Here is a 16,686-nt window from a genome sequence, read left to right as displayed (position 1 = left end):
GCATCTAGCCTATAAAATGAACACAAAGCTGTTTTATCATATTATACATAATAGCCTTGTAAAAAGCAGGCCTTGCTTAAGATGAGGCTAAATCTAAAATTAACTAGGATTGTCTGTTCACAGGACATTGGTTACACAAAACACTAAGGCTCTTATTTTCCCTATGGGCAAATGGTCCATGCCATATTAAATGAAGCAGGCAACTTACCCACAATATGCTGACAGAAAGCTGAGCCTCAGATTCATAGTCCTTTCATTTTATAATAATAATAATAATAATAATAATAATAATAATAATAATAATAATAATAATAATAATAATAATATTTTAACTAAAACTATATATTAAAATAAAATATTTAATTCAATGCAAAAACATGAACATTAAATGTGAAAATATAGCTTCCCATACAAAATATTAGAGTATTCTGTAGTGTTTTGGTGTAACACAAGATTCACAAGAGAAGACAAGAGTCTATACATTTAGCAGTACTACATAACACTATACTATTTTATATGGGAGGATACTATTGGAAGCAAATGCTATAGGAATTATGTGAGTGTTGTTTCTAAATGTATATATTCAAAGTAGTGTCAATAATAAAAACAATTATTTCACATCCTCCATCTTCAGCTGATACCTACTGTGTACACATACAGAGAAAGTAGTGACTGAATACCTTACCTCGACTTAGCAATTTAATTTAATTACTGCAATCCTTTAGGGACCATACATAAATGAAACCATCTGAAAAACTAAAACATCTACTGTAGTTGAAGTGAATAATGTAACCACACTAATGGACATAATAAAGCCAGTACACAACATTAAAAAAAGTAAATGTGATAGGGAAAATAACCCTGGACCATTTGTCTATGGCATTAACGTCAGTCAAGTCAGGTATCTTAATTTTCAGCTGAGACGCCCTCCTCCGTAAGCGCCCCTTCTTGTGCACCATATGTCTCTCAGCAGCACTTCTTCCATAGATATCCCGACTTGTTATTGGTTTCCTGTACTGGATGCTGGCACTGTCATAGGAAAACATTGTGGCTCGCGGGTCATTAAGGCCTGTCAACACTTCTGAGCCACTGACCTCATTTCTAATTTCGAGGGTGGTAAGTAGAATATTTCCATGGGCATCCACCTGTGAAAGAGAAGTGACAGAAGTGCAATCAGTCACAAATGATTAGGCTAATGGTCCTCATCTGGTTTCTTATATAGTTTCCAAAGCATAACCTTCATTGCAAGTCTTCATTGGAGAATGAGCAGAAACTACACCACTTGCTTTTCTCATAGGAAAAAAAAACTGTTACATGTAAGTTCGATCACTTCATTTTTAACAAGCTGTTCCTCTAGCAACAAGGACATTCATTTTTTTTTTAATTTGCTGAGGTGAAAATGCTACAGATATTTCTTACTTAAAACACTCGATTGAAGCCTTAGTTACTAGAGTGTTGTACTGCATCAACACCTTCTAAATCTATATCAGGGATCATTAAATAGTAAAAAATCGTGCTAACAGAACAGGCACATTAACATTTACAGATGCAGCCATTCAAAATGCATGGTACAACCCTGTACCGCTTAGAATTATCTACAGTTCACCACGTGAACAGTTCACCACATTCTCCGCAGCAAAATGGCCAAAATGACTGACAGGGGCACTCGTGGTGCATTTGATGTTAGTGAAATGATTGCTTCATTTAATGTCTTTACTGTGTATGTTTTAATCTGCTTAATATTGAATATTAATATGGAATTTTACAACTAAAGGGAAATTTTTGTAGCTCAGTATAAAAAAAGAGGAGCATAACGCATCTGAAGGTCATAAACTATATTAATTTGGGAACATAAACATATTATGTAAACTGTATATGGCTGGTATTGGTAGTTTAAATAAAAAAATACACACCAATATTCCACTTTCCTCCTAAACATTTTAAGCATCAAAGCCTTTCATTTAGTTACGTACTGGGGTTATTTTGGAAAGGTTTTTACATGCTCCTTTTGACTAAATTAAGTTTATATACGTCATAAAAAGTTATAATGTTTTAACCTTTTCTATGTATATTTGCACTTGTTATTGCAGTAAAACTAACGCATACTTTTTAGAATTGGATTCATAGGGAATATAATATGGAATTGCGTATCTAAAGAAATTAATAACTATATAATTATATTCATATACAGTATCTCAAATTATCACAGCAGCACACTTTCTTTGTAAACATCTGCATCAATTGAATCATTCACCCGCCATTACTTGGGAACTTTTTGACTGCCCTGTTCAGTTATAGCTTAAAATGTTCAGCGGCACATTGATGAAGAGCTAGGGGCTTTGAACCTAGCTCTCATCATGCATTTTCTTAAACAAATAAATATGAATTTGAAAAACTAAAATAGTAAATATTATCCACACTATATTGAATTTGTTGGTCTGTCTAAATATCACAACACGTTCAAAGTTAAGTGAGTTAAGTGATAACTTTTTCTATGAATACTTGCGCTCGTTATCACAGTAAAAGAAACACATACTTTTTAGAGTCTGATTAATAGGTAATATAATATAATATAATATAATATAATATAATATAATATAATATAATAATGGAATCGTGCATCTAAAGAAATTAATAACGATATAATTATATACATATAGCTCAAATTATCACAGTAGTACACTTTCTTTGTAAACATCTGTATCTATTTGACTCATGATTGCTAGGAAATTTTTTGACTGCCCTGTTCAGTTATAGCTTTAGTTGTCAAGCAGTGCGTTGGTGTAATGGGTTCCAGACCTCTGTTTAATTTCTGAAACTGCCTCTGTATTCCATGTTTTAACCTTTTATATGAATACCTGTGCTTGTTATTGCAGTAAAAAGCCTCATACATTTTAGAATCTGCTAAATAAAGAATATAATAAGGAATTTCTTATCTAAAGAAATTAATAACTATATTAATTGAATTATCTAAAAATATGTCTTTATATAGCTGGTAGTATTATTGTAATCTACTTTCTGTTTTGTAAACATGTTTTATTTTTAATTTGACACATTCACGCATGATGAAGTATTATGTACACTATATGAATGTTTTTTTAATATATATTATAACACATTCAATGTTAATTTATATTAATAATGAAATAAAATTGTGAATTAGCAAACGTGAATACTGCCAGCTGTTCAACCGATTGAATTCAAAACATTTTACTCAGTGGGGTAATTAAACCGACACCTCAAACCTTAAAGCAAAATCATATATATTGTAATTAGAATCAAGAATAACAAAGTGGTATTAAAAATACCGCTGAAACTATAATAATGTGTCTGGCCATTATTAACTGTATTAATTCAATAAAAATAATTTCAAGCTTGTATCTTTTTCAAAGTCATTTTTTTATTTTTCATAAGCTTTGGTTATTAAAATACCTATTTATGAGACATGATGTTTCAGAATGTCAATAACTTTGTGAACAAATAGAGAAATAGACTTTATTGATCCCAAATTGATGAAAAGAGAGCACGGACGCAGTCCCCCTGGAGCAGAAATTGTGCAGTCGAGATTCCCACAGTAGGGGAACTCGCAGGGGTCAGCACAGCCAGAGTGCAGTGGCTGCGCCTCGCCCCGGGCAAACCACCTGCGTGATCATGGTGTTGCCCCTGCCAGGTAAGTAGGACAAAAATGACACAGAGCCTGCAACCTACAGTTTTAAAGATCGCGATTTGTGAAAAATTTCACAGCTTTTATTTAAACAATAATTAGTACCTGGTTGCATTTTTAGAAACTTTAGTTTGAATAAAGCAGATCCCAGGTGCAAGTGACTTCATAACGCGAGAAGGCACTATGCTGTATTTTTTATGCATCAGTTGGAGTCTTCTGAAGTGTCTCTAAAACCTAAAAAATGTAACATAATATTGTGCGGCCTGATAGGTAACTGATTTTTTAAATTTTAAGAAAATCAAAAATAGGAAACAATAACATATGTGCCTCAAATAGATATTGCATGGTTTTAAAACCCATAAAAATGGGTTTAGTTAAAAAACACAAAATCATCTTAGAATCTTTGTGTAAGCTGTAAGTTTTTTAAAACTTTTTAATTAAACATCTTAAACACTTTAATTTCGTAAACGCAACACGCATTTCGTACAGATACAGTACAATTACTTTTTCCTGTCTTCCTGTGGTGTGAAACAAATTAGCAGGTGATTGAGAAAACAGCGCACCACCCACTGAGTTCAGTCAGAGAAGAGGTCGGCGCCTTCCCACCTCTATGACTAAAGAAAGTGTCAAAGAGAAATAGAAATTGAATAAAACTCAATATAAATACTGCTGCTATGTGTCCATGATGTATGCAATATATTATGTCCAAGTAGTGCAGTATGCTGAATACAGTGACAACTGTATGTCCATGTAGCCATTACGGGTGATTTGCTAAAGGAGCTGCAGGTTGGCTGTATAGTAGTCTTATATCCTGGAGGTAGAAGCTGTTTCGTAATCTGTTGGAATTTGACTGAATGCTTCGGTACCATTTACCAGACGGTAGGGGAGAAAACAGTCTGTAACTGGGGTGACTGGGGTCCTTGAGAATGGACCTGGCCTTCTTAAGACATCTAGCTGAGTAGATATCCTGGAAGTTTTGTAGCTCACAGCCGGTAATGAGCTGTGCTGACTTCACCACCCTCTGTAGTACTTTACGATCCCGGGCAGAGCAGCTCCCAAACCAGGCAGTGATGCAACAAGTCAGGATGCTCTCAATAGGGCACCTGTAGAAGCTGGCCTGGATATGTGACGGCATGCTGAACTTCTTTAGCCTGCAGAGAAAGAATAGGTGCTGCTGTGCTGTTTTGACCATGGTGTTGGTGTGGTGGGTCCAGGTTAAGTCCTCTGAGATGTTAACTCCCAGCAGCTTAAAACTGCTGACCCTCTCCACTGCAGTTCCATTGATATAGATAGGTGTGTGATCTCCTCCCTGGTGTTTCCTATAGTCCACAATCATCTCCTTAGTCTTACTGATGCTCAGAGAGAGATTGTTCTCCTGGCACCATGCTGCCAGGGTTTCAAATTCCTCCCTGTACGCAGACTCTTCACCATCTGTGATCAGGCCGATGACTGTTGTTTCGTCTGCAAACTTAATGATGGAGTTTGAGTTATGCCTGGCAATCATGGGTAAATAAGGAGTAGAGGACAGGGCTAAGTACACAGCCTTGGGGGGATCCAGTGTTTAGAGTCAGGGTAGAGGATATGTTGGTGCCCACCCTCACCACCTGCGGACGTTCCATCAAGAAGTCCAGGACACAATTACAGATGGAGGTGTTAAGTCCCAAGTTAAGTCCCAAGTCCTGGAGCTTGATGACAAGGCTTGAGGACACTATGATATTGAAATCTGAGCTGTAATCTGCCTGCTGGCCTGCGCATGCCTTCAGAACATGGCCAGGGATAGCATCAGGGATCCTTGCGTGGATCGGTCTATTTAAAAACTTTATACACATCTGCTCTGGATATGATCAGTGGGTTTCCGTCTTGGATTTCTGGAATCTTCCTGACTGGATCTGCGTTACTGACCTCAAACCGAGCATAGAATGAATTTAGCTCATCAGGAAGAGAAGCAGACTGTTGTGCAATATAGCTGGGTTGCGTTTTTTAGTCTGTAATGGTGTGCATACCACTCCTCATGTTCCATGTGTTGCAGCCATGATAATATGACTCAAATTTTACTCTGTAGTTGTATTTAGCTATTTTGATAGCTTTCCTGAGGTCGTATCGGGATTTTTTGTATTTATCCCTATCACCAGAATTGAAAGCAACTGTCTTAGCTTTAAGTTTGGCACGTATCTCGCCATTTACCCGTGGTTTCTGATTTGGATATGTGGGAACAGTAATCCTGGGAACCACATCTTCAATGCATTTACTGATGTAGCCAGTAACATAGTCCATATACAGATTGATATTATTTCCAGCACCTTCGCGGAACATCTGCCAATCAGTGGTAGCAAAACATTGATTTAATATAAAATCCGATTCATCCAACCAACGATGAATGATTCTTAACGCTGGCCTCTCCTGTTTAAGCTTCTACTTGTAAACGGTAAGTAGCAGAATAGAGGCATGATTGGATCTGCTGAAAGGAAGTCCGGGGAGGGTTTTGTAACCATCCCAGAAGGGAGTGTAAACATTGTCCAACGTATTTGTTTTACGCATCGGGCAGTCGATGTGTTGATGTAGATTATACATTGTTTTCTTCAAGTTTGCACTGTTGAAATCACCCGCTATGATGAATGCTCCCTCAGGATGTGTATTCTCGTGTCTGTTAAGGTGACAGTGTAGTTCATCCAGTGCCTTTGTGAAATTTGCCTGAGGCAGAATATACACCACTGTGAGAACTACTGATGTGAGCTCCCTCGATAGAAAGGGCGACATTTTATTGTCAATTTTCAAGATGTGTAGAGCATGATGTTGAAATAATATTCACGTCTGTGCACCAGGAATTGTTTACCATGAAGCATACCCCTCCCCCTTTGCTCTTACCCAAATCCGTTGTTCTGTCTTGAAGGTAAATAGAAAATCCTCCCGGGAAGACAGCAGAGTCTGGAATAGACGGGTCAAGCCAGGTTTCACTAAACGCCAGCATGTTGCATTTCTTGGTGTCCCGTTGGAAAGCAACCCTTGCTCTCAGTTCATCCAGTTTATTGTACAGTGACTGAACATTAGCAAGAAGTATACTCGGGAGCGGGGCATGATTGCTGTGCTGCCTCAATCTTACCAGAACGCATGCCCGTTTACCCCTCTTCCTACGATGGCGTCTTCTTCCCAGTACAGGTACAGGTGAGACACCACAGTCCAGATAGTTGGCAGTAATTATTGGTCTAGATTTAACTGTGTTTTAACCAATATTCGATCTTATGTCTAAGTGTTTGTCGGTCATATCTAATCACCGAGCAAACAGTATGTGCAGTTAGCAGTATGAAAAACAACAAAAAATAAAGAAATAGACAAGAATGAATGGGAGCTCGCAGGACGGCTGCCTTCCCTGTCGGTGCCATCTTACATCTACATAACGTCTTACATCTTACATAAAAACAGTGGGGTGTAACTCCCCTATAAATTGAAAACAGTGAGTGATAAATCACTGAAAGAACAAAATACAATTTTAAAATACAAGCAATTTGAAATTATTCATTGTTATTAAAAAATCACTTGGGTTCAAACATGTTGTTATGTTTAGAAATATCAAAAACGTCAATATAGTGTCCTTAATATTTGCATTTTAGTTTTTCAAAGAAATGTTTATATGTTAAAAGAAAACTGATGGTGACAGCTGGGTTTGAATCCCAGACCTCCAGAATGCAAGGCAAAAGCCATTACACCAACACACCACTTAACAGTTTAAGCTGTAACTGAAAAGGGCAGGCAAAATTTTTTCATGTAATCACGGTTGAATGAGTTAAACTGATGCAGACGTTTACAAGTGGATTACGGTAATTTCTTTGAGCTTACAGCCTGTCCAAGGTCATTCATTATTAATATCATTAATAATATATTCCATATCACATCAAAATTGGAACATTTTCACAAGTGTATGAGACGATATATGTGTCTGCTCTATAACACTTCAGTGTATAGAATAATTTTCATTTACGCAACCTCGTCTCAATTTAGTAAACAACAGTCATAGGCTTAGTTGAAGGTGTAACACGTCTTAACTGTCATGATACGATTTCAACATACTGTACAGTATGTTCTCCATTACCACTATAAGAAAAATGCAAGGTTTAAAAAACAAAACAAAAGTCAAAATGTTTCCAAAATGTCCAAAATATGTTTCCAAAATATTTTAGCTGCTTAGTTACACGACTCCATATTAATATTACTATCAACTTGTATTAAATCAGTACAACTTTTATTGTTTTACGGCGCTGGAAGGACTACTTCGAGAAAATATGCAACAAGGAATTTCCGCATCCTCCACTACCAGCAGCCGATTCCACCTCCAGCCCAGTACCCACCATCACAATCGCAGAAGTAACCACCGCCATCAACAAGATAAAAAGTTGCAAAGCAACTGGCCTGGATGACATCTCAACTGAAGTATGGAAACTCCTTGGAGCACAAGGAGCAGCATGGGTTGCGGACCTCTTCAACAAGATCACCGAGGAAAAGGCACCCGAAACAGGCCGAAACGTGGCAAACCAGCATCACAGTACCAATTAGGAAAGGCAAAGGTGACGTTAACAACTGCTCCAATTACAGGCCGATCTGGCTGCTGTGCCATACAATGAAGATTTTCAAGTGTGTGCTGGACCCACGACTAAGAACCATCGTCGATATCTAGCCAAACCAAGCTTTGTGAAAAACTGCAGAACAATAGACGCCATACACGCAGCCCGCCTACTGATGGAAAGGCACCACGAGAAGAGGAAAATGATCCACTTGGCATTTCTCAACCTGGAAAAGGCATTCGACAGGGTACCGCATGATCTCATCTGACTGGCGCTGCGACAGCACTACGTCCCCGAAGCCTATGTCAGCTGGACAAAGCTCCTGTACCAAAAGGCCACTAGTTCAGTACGTTGCGCAGCTGGAACCTCAGACACCTTCCCGATCTATGTTGGTGTCCACCAAGGCTCAGCCTTGTCTCCTCTGCTCTTCATACTTTGCATGGATACAGTGACCAAAGATATCCAAACGAGGCATCCATGGATGCTATTGTATGCCGATGATGTTATGATAGCAAGTGAAACACGACACGGCCTCAAACAGCAAGTACAGGAGTGGAAGATGCGCCTTGAACAATTCGGGATGAAATGTAACATCAAGAACACAGAGTATCTGAAAAGTGGTGATCAAACTGATGGCACAATTGCAGCTGGTGGGGTCCAACTGAACAAAGTGACCCAGTTCAAGTACCTAGGCTCATGTGTCAACTCCGACTGCACTACCCTCCAAGACGTCAAGACGTGAGTCAGTGCTGCTTGGATGAAATGGTGGCAGGTCACTGGAGTACTGTGCGACAAGAAGATCCATTTGCGCCTAAAACGCAAAGTCTACCGCTCCGTGGTCAGACCAGTCGCCTTATATGGAACTGAATGCTGGCCATCAACAAAGAAACATGAACAGGCTTGACAAGGCTTGACATTGTATGAACATACAATGGAAATGAAGATGCTGCAATGGACCCTCAGCTTGACAAGACTAGACCATGTCATGAATTAAGAGGTGCGAAAAACACTCAAGATCGCCCCAATCACTGAGAAAATGAGGGAATCGTGCCTGCGATGGTATGGACACGTGCTCCGCAGCAATGACACATCAATGACAAAGACCGCCCTCGAATTGAATGTGGAAGGCCGCTGGCCCCGTGGACGATCATTTACGCGCTGGGTGGATTGACTGAAAGACAACATGCGCCTCTCAAAAGTCACCTGCCGAGATGCTGCAGACTGTACGAAGTAGAAAAATTGGTGCAAACAAGCAGACCCCCCATAAGTGGGAAAATGCGAAGAAGAAGAAGAACGTTTATTGTTTCACAGTAACAGCAAGTGGTGTTCTTACTACTGTACATATTCTTAGGAAAGGATAAAATGTCATAACTTTTTATGAAGTGCACAATATAAGCTTAATAATGTTAGAACAAGCACGTTAAAACCAGAACCCATGTAAGTTACCAAGTTAAAGACTGATGCATAAAATATTTATGCATAATTAAAATATTTATGATGAATGTGGAAGGTTGTGTACTTTTGTCCAACTGAGCAATCTTGCTTTTATAAAATATACTGACTTTTAATGTTTAATGATTAAAATGCTGTAATACATACTTTAAAATTATTAAAAGTCTAACGAGTATACAACTTAAATTCTTAATTGGAAAAAGATTGTCCTCAGCAGTGATTCGAAACCGGGCGTTTTCTGGTGACAGTTCAAATGCTGTACTGTACATGGGATGTTAAGCTTTATTATCTCCCCCTGGCAGTTTTACAAGGTGCTTCCAGATACTTTTATCATGTTGCGGTATGATGCACCACGCCCATCATGTTTTGATGCGGTGTACTCTGCGCATTTTGGAATGGCTGGATCCTTAACATTTTGTGTCAGATCAAGTATACATTTAGTTTTAATTAATTTCTTAAACTGACAGACACTCTTACATTTAAAAAAAAAACATTATATCAATGCGTTAGTTATCGACTTTATTCATGCTAAGAAGATATTTCTTTTTTTATATTCTCAAGTAGACACACAGCACTGCTGTAATTTAAACTGCATAAATGATCTTGTGGCCTTATCTTAGAATTGAAACATAAACATAAGCTACATTTCTCAGAGGTAGCATCTTCATTGGGAAATTTAGAACTATAGAAAATTAGTAAATACCATATATTAAGATGAATAATATAATTTTTAATTAATCTATTAATTGGTCTATTAAAATTATTACTTTCATAACAGCAGACAAAGCCATTAGATAGCTATTATATTTTAGCACAATGCCTCTTTTTCATTGAGCTCTTTAATACAATTTCCCTCTATCAGAGTAGTTTAAAAACCTGGACAGATTAATACATTTTATTCTGACAAAACCATGACAAAACCATGACCTTGTTAGATGCCAAGGGTCATGCTCATTCTTAATATAAAAGAACTAGAATTTCCTAGCTAACTTCGAGTTCTGTACCCTGGTCTCACTGTAACAAGCTCAGAGCACGCAGAAAGGTAATTCTCCTATAGACAGAATCCCAACAAAACATCTAGCATTTTTGGATGTGTTGGAACTTGTTAGACCTAGTGTTAACATTGCAGGTCACAATAATTTTCACCAAATATATAACTATAACTATCCTGTGGCTATAAATGACCTTCTGAAGTGTTGTTGTCACGATCGCTACTCCCCCTCTTAAGGGCGCTCCAGCCCTTCCTTGTTCTGCCCCATTATCTGCACCTGTTCTCCATTTCCATTCCACTTTAAAAGCCAGACTCAGACACTATCCGATGCTCCTCATTTATTCCTGCATTGTGAGAGCCCAGATCCTGCTGCGTCTGGCTCCGTTATGTTTTTAACCTCCAGTTCCTGATTTCCCTCCGTCGGTTCCGACCCAGTTCCCATGGTTTAATCCCCGGATGGATCGCCTGGCTAAGGACTCTCGCTTTTGTCTTGGATTCCCTGTTTGGACTTTACATGGATTGTTTGCCCCGGAATCGTAGTGGACACCTGCACCCCTTGGACACGCCCCCCTGTCTCAATACCCACTCCTGCATGGCTTTTTCCCCAGTGTTTCCTCACTAATCCGGATCGTGTCGTCTGCATAGGGCCCGGAAAGAACTGTTCGTTACAGTTGTAATTTTATGTGTTCCAATTCTGATTCTAATGTCAATTTCTAGGTTTCATAGAATTTGATTGCTTTTGGTTTTATTGTTTTGTCCATAAATACTGTAATGCCCTCAAACCAGACAGAATTTATATGGATCAGACTACACAGAAGAATTGCAAAAAATCTATTTGTTTTATATTTGCATTTGAAAATTTTATATCATTCAAGGATTCAAGTACCATGCCTCTCTGAGTGCAGTTTTATCATTAGCTGATGGAAAGGTATTTAAAGTAAGAATAATCCATCCACTTCTTCTGTCTGTTCAATCTTCACCATTTGCTGTCAACAGAGGAACCCAACAGGACTTGAACCCCTGATCCAAGTGTCTAGAGGTAACTTTTGCTCTGAGATTGTTGCCAACAAAAAAAGTCATCTTACAAAACTTATCGATAACTTGGAACCATGGTGTAGCGGCAATGCTTGTTAATAAGACAGAATTAAGCGTTGGTATGCTCCTAAAAGAGGCCCCATCTCACCCTCCATCTCTGTGGTGCAGCCACAGAGAAAGAATTCATGCAAGCTGATTTAAGAGTGTTTTCTTGTGATAAGAAACAAGCTCCCAGACGGGGATGCAATTAACTGAGCCTGGCTATCATGATCAATGTTCATCCATTGGCGCCTATCAGTCTAGGGAGTGCCGAATGGACATCTGGACTGCATTCCTAAGTGTCAAGAGTAAGTGACTTATATCTCACCTTGACCAACCAATCAGGGACTGGCAGGGTGTGGTAATACCACGTGGGTCTCAAATGCCCGCCAAACTCTCAACCAATCAGCACACATCTGGGTCTTGATCAAAAAGGGAGCGCAAGCTCAGTTCTGGGCTCTCCTTGGCCATTTTCGCGCATCCTCAGAGACAATCACGTGACAACTGCTGTTGTCTGCAAAAGGACTTGGACTTTGTTCTAAGCGCGAGGCCGAGGAACCCGTACGTACTCAGAATTCTACCAACGTGAATGCTCCGCTTGATCAACGGCAGCCTACAGTTGGACCCTCGTCGACAACCTGAATAGCTTATTCAGAAGCAGCGCTGGACCGGGAACGAACCAGTTTCTTCCCAGGCAAAAGAGTGACTTGTGAGGACTCGCGGTCACACTCTGTGCATAGAGACTTTCTACTAGCCAGCCGGACTGCTGGTAGATCCCCTCGGAGCAACGACTGCCCTGCGCGCCGCAGTCAGATTCCTCCGCCCGTCCTACTCCGAGCTGCACCTCGACTGGTTGGCCGGTTGCCAGAGGACGCCGTCACAACGCCCATTGGACAACCGCTGCAACAGAGGCTGCAACAGAGCCTGTCAGCTGGTTTGGTGTTAGTGCCAGGAAATTCCAAATCCAAACACAGTGGATAAGTAAACCCCATGTTCTACATTGCGTCTCGAGAATTCAATTGTACCTCAAGTTGTTATCAATTTAATTCATGAGTAATGTATTTACTTCCGAGTAACAGTGGGTTATAACACTGAGTAGCGATTTGGTAACCGAACGATAAATATTGACATATATTCTCTGTTGTGTATCTCTTTGTGTTTGCATCTCTTCGAGATTATATACCTGGTATATTGATAACCCTCACCGTAAGGTCTGCCGCTCGTATCCAGGCAGACTAGTATATGTTTGGTGCACAGTTATATTAATAAATGTATCCCGTGTATTGAACCCGTGTGTGTGCGTTGTTAGTTGTTCTGACGATTGATTTTCTAAAAGCCCTGTAGCGGCGAGGCTTAATAATAAGGCAGAATTAAGTGTTTCTGAGCTTTCCCAAATTAGGCCTCATTTCTCTGTTCATCTCTGTGGTGCAGCCACAGAGAAACCATTCATGCAAGGTGATTTAAGGTCCAAGGACAGCTCCCAAAGGGGGATGCACTTAGCTAAGCCTGGCTATCATGATCAATGGTCACCCATTGGCGCCTATCTGTCTAGGGAGTGCGAGTTGGACATCTGGATTGCATTCCTAAGTGTCAGGACTAAGTGACTCATATCTCACCTTGATCAACCAATCAGGGACTGGTAGGGCCGAGTAAGCCACGTGGGACTCTGATGCCCATGGAACTTTCAGCCAATCAATGAGCTGAAGTTCCTCCAGGTAAAAACAGGCAACACAGAGAGCCTGAGAGATTCAACAAGATTCAGACAAGATTCAGATTCAGATTCAGATTCTGTAAGATTCTAAAGGGCAGGACGGCCCAGGAGCAGAGGGCTCCCAAGGGCAGGACATTCTCGCAGCGCGCCTCCTTACCATCCTGAGACTCAGCCCGGATAACCACGGAACGGCCAGTGTGTCCGAGTGCCAGAACTTTCCTTTGTTCTAAGAGTCTAGAGTGGAGGTTGCCAGAGAGTAACTAGCAGCAGGCCTCGTGAACAGGTCGGAACTGTGGACAGCTGAATCACTATTCAGAACTAGCTCTTCATCAGGAATGAACCGGTCCTCTTCCTGACTTGCTGGGACCCACAGTCATCTTTTCTCCTGTGCACAAACTTTGCTAGTTAAAGCCAACAAATGAGCATCAGCAGCGCACCGTCGCAAGCCGCACAGCACAGCCTGGCACCGAGCCAGAGAGCGCGGATTGGACAGCAACAGCCTGCAACTGTTCCTTTGTGCCCGCAGGAGATCTGAATCCCCAAAGATTGGATGAGTATTCAACTTCAATGCATTACAGCTCGAGAATTCAATTGTTATCCCAACCAGTTGATATCAATTTAATTCCTAAGAGTTATGTACTTGTTTGATTATCTAATGTAGAAGTTGTAACCAAGTTCACTTTACGAAACGGTCTTAATGAATGATATACTGAACGTATGTCCTCTTGATATGTGTAACTCTTTGTAACTGATTGAATATATATCTTTTGTATTCTGATAACCCTCTCGATAAGATCTGTTAGGTTTATATGCATATTCTATGTATTAATAAATGTATCCTCGTGTATTAGTACCTGTGTGTGCGCGTTGTTTGAGTTATGTCGCATGGTTGGATTCTAAAGCCATCAAAAGAATCAACTTTGTGATTTACTGCTACAATTAATAATTGTCTCAGTAAATGCCCAAACCCTACAGAACTGGTGCCTTCAGAGAGCCACTTTTCTTACATATTTGGCGTCCCTGAACCGGCATAATCTACATTATTTTGGCGTCCCTGGGTGGGCGTGGCAAGACTGAAATGAGTCAACGAAGCGGAATAATTCAATATAAAACGCCGCGGGTTTCATACACGACAAGACAGTGTGCTGAAAGCCGAAAGGAAAAAAGTTACCCTTGCTCTTTAAGCAGTGCTTGATTGTTTTGTGATCTTTTGCGATCTACCAGGTTGATTGCATACTTGATCTTGTGGTTTTCTGTGGTAAAACTGTGATTTCGTACTTAAAAGTAATACTCTTTAAGTTTAACGATGGTTGCTAAAAGGTCTGAATTCGAGTCGCTATTAAGCACTCTCTCTAGCAGCGACAGGTCTGACCACGATCTCTTCCATATCTCCGTCAGCGGAGAAGCTAGTAGAATAAATCTCCATTCTCTGAGAGAGCTAGCGAAGGACATAGAGAGATTTGACCCCGCAGTGTCAGAGAATAATATCGAGAGTTATATTCAGGACCTCAGGTATAACCTGCAGTACCTGCCAAACGCCACAGAACAGGAGAAAGTGTTTCTGGTTAGAAAAACTACCAGCAGAGCTGTACATGAGTGGATGGCTAGGCAGATGAAAGAAGTCTGTAATGACTTTGAGCAGCTTTGTCAAGCACTTATCGAAGAATACAGTGCGTTTATTGACCCAACTGCCGCGATAGCCGCCGCTTTTAACATTAAGCACGAGAGAGCAGAGTCCCCTCGCGAATATTACGAGAGACTTAGACGAACTTATTTTGCAGGGCGAAATGATGAGGGTTGCGAAGAGAACACACATTTCAAGGGTTTATTCATTGCGAATCTCCACCCGTCAGTCAGAAAGATGATCTTAATGCATACAGATGCACAGACCATGAAAATGACTGATATTAAGAGATTCGTGCAGAAAGCCTGGGAGTATGATGTCCAAAGTCGCTCTGAGCAAAAAGCTGCTAAAGCGACTGTGTTCGCCGTCAGAGCCAGCAGGGTTAATTCCCCCCTGCTCGAAGGAGCACAGGCTCCTGAGCTGGCTAAGCCCCGTTCCAAAGCACTCACACAGGACCGCACCCAGCGTCCTAAGTGCCATGAGAACACCGGGGGAGGGAAAGGGCTAGAAAAGGCTGAACAAAAGGATTCAGTAGCCGCCCGCCTGGCCAGGCTTGAACAAGCTTTATTAGGACAGGGACAACCGCTCCCCAAGGCTGCCGGAAGCGTGAATGAGCTGATACTCTCCACTGGAGGAGGCGGAGACCCGCCCCCTCTCCCTCCCTCAGTCTATCTGATTGAGCGGAAGAGTTCCTGCCTGGATGAATTCAGCCACTCCCAAGCGAGTGCTGACTCCACCCCTGAAGTCACAGAGCAGGCAGTAAAACGCAGAGGAAAAGCAAGAAGCTTTTACTTCAAGGCTGCCATGGGAGATGTCTTACCCAGTGAGACACTGATTGACACTGAGGTTGAAAGGTGTTTGATGTCACACGGCAAGCTCAAACGGGTAGAAAAAGAAAAGGGCATGCGACTCAGAGAGGAACCTTTGGTGGATCACCAGAAAGGCAAGGTGTGGAAACAGGTCAAGGCTCCTAAGCCTTCTGTACAGAAGGAAAGGGGGGCCAAGAGGCAGACTGTGCTCACACAGTGCCCACCGAACACAGAAGCCTATGTGAAGATTCCTTCTGTTCCCTCTGGACAAGAAATAAAAATATTTCCTTGTTCCCCGGATGTACAGGGAAGTCGTGTCCCGGCTGAGGTCCCAACAGCCTCCATGCCACAGGAGCGGTGCTCCAAGCAGCCGCCTGATCCACCAGGTAAAGCACACCCCTTTTACATCCCTAAAGAGGAGCAGATCTCCCCACCTGGCGATGAAAAGGATCTTACCCTGGCACCCAAGAGGGGTCAGGACCACCACCCTGCAGTGGTGGAAAGGATCCAGATGGCAGGAGAGCAGGTTGGTGATGTAGCCCTCACCCTTAGCGCTGAGAGGTCCTCTATTAGTGAGGATCTGGTTGAGCAGCTGTCACAGGGCCACCGCCAGGTGCCCCTGGTGCAACATTCACAGGTTAGACAGGAGGTCCAGCTGGACGCTGAGACTACTGCACTGTGGACACACCTGATCCCAGATGCCGATTCCCTCTGCTTTGACCCAGGGAACCTGCAGTCAGGTAACATTATTTCTCACAACTACCAGGTAGTGAGTGAGACTGACCTGATTGTTCCTGCCTCAACG

General features: G+C 41.2%; 1 protein-coding gene and 1 non-coding gene across 4 annotated transcripts in view; both read right to left on the bottom strand.

Moving 5' to 3' along the window:
• Positions 1-397: 397 nt before the first annotated feature.
• The window catches only part of gabrb1 (gamma-aminobutyric acid type A receptor subunit beta1), a 385,381-nt gene continuing 369,092 nt past the window's right edge, over positions 398-16,686 (bottom strand). For all 3 annotated transcript variants that reach the window (XM_069190655.1, XM_069190651.1, XM_069190656.1), the window contains one exon: positions 398-1,145. In XM_069190655.1, the coding sequence (XP_069046756.1) occupies positions 798-1,145 (348 nt within the window). In that variant the 3' untranslated portion in view covers positions 398-797. The remainder of the gene's footprint in view (positions 1,146-16,686) is intronic.
• On the bottom strand, positions 3,515-3,678 carry LOC138241412 (U1 spliceosomal RNA). Its single transcript, XR_011190641.1, has one exon. It is a non-coding gene; the product is annotated as a U1 spliceosomal RNA (small nuclear RNA).

This window comes from Lepisosteus oculatus, chromosome 1 (genome assembly GCF_040954835.1).
Source record: "Lepisosteus oculatus isolate fLepOcu1 chromosome 1, fLepOcu1.hap2, whole genome shotgun sequence".
Classification (NCBI taxonomy): Eukaryota; Metazoa; Chordata; class Actinopteri; order Semionotiformes; family Lepisosteidae; genus Lepisosteus; species Lepisosteus oculatus.
Note: the sequence above shows the minus strand (reverse complement) of the source record. Positions and strands in the feature narration are given on the sequence as shown.